We start from the raw sequence: 4,417 nt of genomic DNA, 5'->3' as shown, positions 1-4,417 counted from the left end.
ATACATCTCTCTCTCTCTCTCTTTCTCTCTCTGTGAAAGTATCTGTCACTACAGTATCGAAATGTGATTGTTTCAGTTAGTGGAATAGTTTCATTTTTAAAGTGAAAGTATTTGACATGAGTGTTTTTGTTTCACTTTTGGCACGTAATACTTAAATAGTGGAGGAGATATTATGTTGCCGTGTGCTCGAACTCTGCAAGAAGTTAATAATTGTTTTTGACTAAAACACAACTGGAACCCTAAGTAAGGCATGTGTAAAATTTGAATGAAATTGGTTGCGTAGTTCTCGAGTTTTAGGGATTCACACAGACAGACAGACAGACAGACAGACACACATTCTCATTTTTATATATATAGATATGAACTTTTAAATAAGTTCTCCACTGATAATGGTGCTTACATACCGACGGGCTTGGTAAAAATTATTAATTGTTGATTTATTAATAAATTAATAAATTGATAAACCTTTACCCTTTTAATTTGTAATAATTATATATATATCATCATCATCGTTTAACGTCCGCTTTCCATGCTAGCATGGGTTGGACGATTTGACTGAGGACTGGTGAAACCGGATGGCAACACCAGGCTCCAGTCTGATTTGGCAGAGTTTCTACAGCTGGATGCCCTTCCTAACGCCAACCACTCAGAGAGTGTAGTGGGTGCTTTTACGTGTCACATATATATATATATATATATATATATATATACTAGTGGTCACTCTGGCACTCAGGGCTCTTCGGGCTTAGCCCAAGTATATTATTTTAAAAAGGGCCACACCATCAATGGAGAGTACTATGCCAACTTGCTGAAGCAGTTACAAAAGGCCATCAAGACTAAACACCCAGAAAAACTGACAAAAGGGGGTCTTGTTTCATCAGGACATTGCTCTGGCCATATTGTTGGTTTCAATGGCTGCTGTGCTTGACTGTCACTTTGAACTAGTTGATCACCTTTCCTATTCTTCTAATTTTGCCCCCACCTCACTGCCATCTGTTTTCTAACATAAATAAATCACTTGGCTGGGAACCAGTATCGCAGTGATAATGACGTTATATCTGTTGTTGACGGCGTCTTTGACCGAAGAATGAAAACTTTTTCACCAATAGGATCCAAGAGCACTGCAACAGTGAAGGAAGAAGTATGTGGACCACAAGAGGTACTATGTTGAAAAATAAACCCCATTTGGTCACATTCTGAGAGAGTATCTTGATCAGCCTATGAACTTTTCAACTGACCCTCATACATAATGTAGTCTTATATATTCTTTCAAAGATAACATGACCACAGTTTGAATGCCCTTGATTATAGGTCAAGTCAATCAAGGTTGACCTCTGCTAAACAACAATGAACATAAGTGGAGAGTAAAAAGAAATTATTAACACTGTACATGTTTTAACAAGTTTTGTTTAAAATAGTACTTAGGAAGAAAGTATTTACCTGCTCAGTCAAAGACCAACCAGAAGTTTGACAATGACAACGTAATAATTTGGATTTTGGATTGGTAGGATTAAACTTTTCCAATAGGTGAGCCCATAAACGCCTCCCAGCACGAAGTTTAGCAATCTCCTATAAACCAAAAAACATTAATTTATTAGCCATACAATTGTAACATTACATAAAACCATGCCATAAATATGTAAATGTGTCTCAATCTCATTTCAACTATTAGCCTTTTGTTCTTACCTCCAACATTCCTAAACTAATTTAGCACCAGAAGTATCATATTGAATCTCAGGTGATAACTATGGAATAATATTAAATCTCTTTATTACGATGAATTTCAGAAACTCCAAAATAAATACAAGTTCGGGCTTGAAGAAAAACATTCAAAAAACTTATCCCATATGTTAGGCAAGTTGTTGCTGGAATCTATCTCCTTTTTCTAATCATTACTTATTTAATATTAGTAGTAAGACTGGAGCTTAAGATATTTGTGGCCTAGCTCTCCATTGGTTGTGATGACTAGTGTTCTAGTTGCTTCAATCAACAGAACAGCCGGCTCATGAAATTAACATGCAAGTGGTTAAGCACTCCACAGATACATGTACCTTTAATGCAATTCTCAGGGAGATTCAAGTGTCAAGGCTGACCCATTGAACATGTACAACTCATTTTTGCCAGCTGAGTGGACTGGAGCAACATGAAATGTAGTGCCTTGCTCATGGACACAATGTACTGCTGGGAATTGAACTCATAACCTTACAATCATGAACCAAATACCCTAACCACTAAGCCATGCATCTTCACTTAAGATTTTTGAAGGTCACTTAAAAACTGCTGAGAAACGATAGAGTTGATGATAAGGATGATGCCTGACTTTGAGGGTTTAAATTGTAGTTACACATCAGAAAGGGTTTACTTTTTACTGATACATGCAGTAATTGTGTCCTAGTGCTGTTAAAGGAGTAATCCTAACTCCACTGAAGAAGCTTTTCACAGATGATGATGATTTCCTTAATTTCTAAACCTTAGATATTCCCCTTCCTGCATCCTAACACAAACTTTAAGAATTATATATTTTCTCAATGCCAACAGTGATTTCATATATATATATATATTGTTGGCATTCTGTCGCTTACAACGTCGTGGGTTCCAGTTGATCCGATCAACGGAACAGCCTGCTCGTGAAATGGAAATTAACGTGCAAGTGGCTGAGCACTCCACAGACACGTGTACCCTTAACGTAGTTCTCGGGGATATTCAGAGTGACACAGTGTGACAAGGCTGACCCTTTAAATTACAGGCACAACAGAAACAGGAAGTAAGAGTGAGAGAAAGTTGTGGTGAAAGAGTACAGCAGGGTTCGCCGCCATCCCCTGCCGGAGCCTTGTGTAGCTTTAGGTGTTTTCACTCAATAAACACTCACAACGCCCGGTCTGGGAATCGAAACTGCGATCCTATGACTGCGAGTCCGCTGCCCTAACCACTGGGCCATTGCGTCTCCACGGTGAACTTCTAATGCATATATAAAGAATTAATATAAACAGCTATGTGCAATGTGATACCATAAAGGAAAAATTCAATCATCACTAAGTGTGACTAAGGACGCCAGTGCACCTACATTTCTAGAAATAAGAGTTAAAATATTCTTAATGCTGTAGGAAGAGTGTAGACATACATGCTGTTAATCCTATTTAAGGTTCATATATATTACAGAAGGTTCACATAGGATTATAATACTCACCATATAGAAATTCATGCCAATTCCCCAGAAAAATGAGAGACGTGGGGCAAATTTATCAATATCAAGACCTCGACTGATACCTATGGTAATGAAAATATGAGTCCAGAATAAAGCAAATACATTACAGTTTCAATTTCATACTGCTAAATATTTGAAGAATGAAAAATGCAGGTACAGAATGTAAGAATATTAAGTATTTAACCTGGAAAAGTACAGAACAAGCAGTAACTAACCATGAAAAAGTACAGGACAAAAAGAAAAAAAAAGTTTAAATATTGCTGCTGAAGTTAGAATTTAAAAACTAAAATAGTGATAAAGGTACTTTTATATTTTTTTTTTATTTTTACTTTTATAACCCCTACGTTGTTTTTAAAGAGCTAGGGAGTTATTTCTACATTTTGCACTCAATTTGTTCATTAGCCTTCAGATTTTTGATTTTTTTTTTTAAACTGTAAATAGAAAATACTTAGTTATCTGATAATGCAAACTTTAAAGAAATTATTTCTTTTGTTTCTGTAAAATAATTTTTGTTTTACAATTTTTTTTTACTCTTTTGAATTACATATATTCTACATGAATTTAATTTTATAACACAATATCTGTGATTTAAAATTCCTGGATAAATGAGTTTTACTAAGAAAAGAAAATTTTTAAAAATATTATACTAAAACAATGCACACACATTTTATGAATAATTTCAGAAATTTGTTTAGCAAATTCTAACTTCAGCAGCAATATTTAAAATTTTTTTTTTCCCCTATATTTTTCCAGGCTTAATTACTGATTGTTCTGTACTTTTCCAGGTTCAATACTTAGGAATAAATATTCTAGGATTCTGCACCTGCATTTTTCATTTTAGCCCACATTCAACTGACCTGTTCTGATATATTCCAACCCGTCAGCTATAGTAAATGCCAATTCAAGCACAGCATCAGCACCAGCTTCTTGGATGTGATATCCCGAAATGGAAATTGAATTAAACCGTGGCATGAACTAAGAAACAACAAAATCCAATAGTTAATTTCATTTTCTCATTTAAAATAAATAGTCTTTATAGAAACAATGAGAAAAAAAAAGCAACAGTTATTTTTTGTTTTAAGTGTTTTTAGCAAAAGATCATTAATACAATCTTAAGTTAATCATCAAATATGCATCAATGCATGCATAGATACTATTTAATGACCTAGACATTTTACAATATATGTATGAGAGTGCGTATATATGTGTAAA

At 34.7% G+C, this 4,417-nt stretch overlaps 1 protein-coding gene across 1 annotated transcript in view; it reads right to left on the bottom strand.

Annotated features, from left to right (window-relative positions):
* The window catches only part of LOC106881069 (methylmalonyl-CoA mutase, mitochondrial), a 34,988-nt gene that overhangs the window by 19,249 nt on the left and 11,322 nt on the right, over positions 1 to 4,417 (bottom strand). The window contains exons 7-9 of the mRNA XM_052970918.1: positions 4,063 to 4,180; positions 3,188 to 3,267; positions 1,441 to 1,569 (exon numbers count right to left, since the gene is read on the bottom strand). Coding sequence (XP_052826878.1) covers positions 1,441 to 1,569; positions 3,188 to 3,267; positions 4,063 to 4,180 — 327 coding nt within the window. The remainder of the gene's footprint in view (positions 1 to 1,440; positions 1,570 to 3,187; positions 3,268 to 4,062; positions 4,181 to 4,417) is intronic.

This window comes from Octopus bimaculoides, chromosome 9 (genome assembly GCF_001194135.2).
Source record: "Octopus bimaculoides isolate UCB-OBI-ISO-001 chromosome 9, ASM119413v2, whole genome shotgun sequence".
Lineage (NCBI taxonomy): Eukaryota > Metazoa > Mollusca > Cephalopoda > Octopoda > Octopodidae > Octopus > Octopus bimaculoides.
This window is presented reverse-complemented; position numbering and strand designations above follow the sequence as displayed.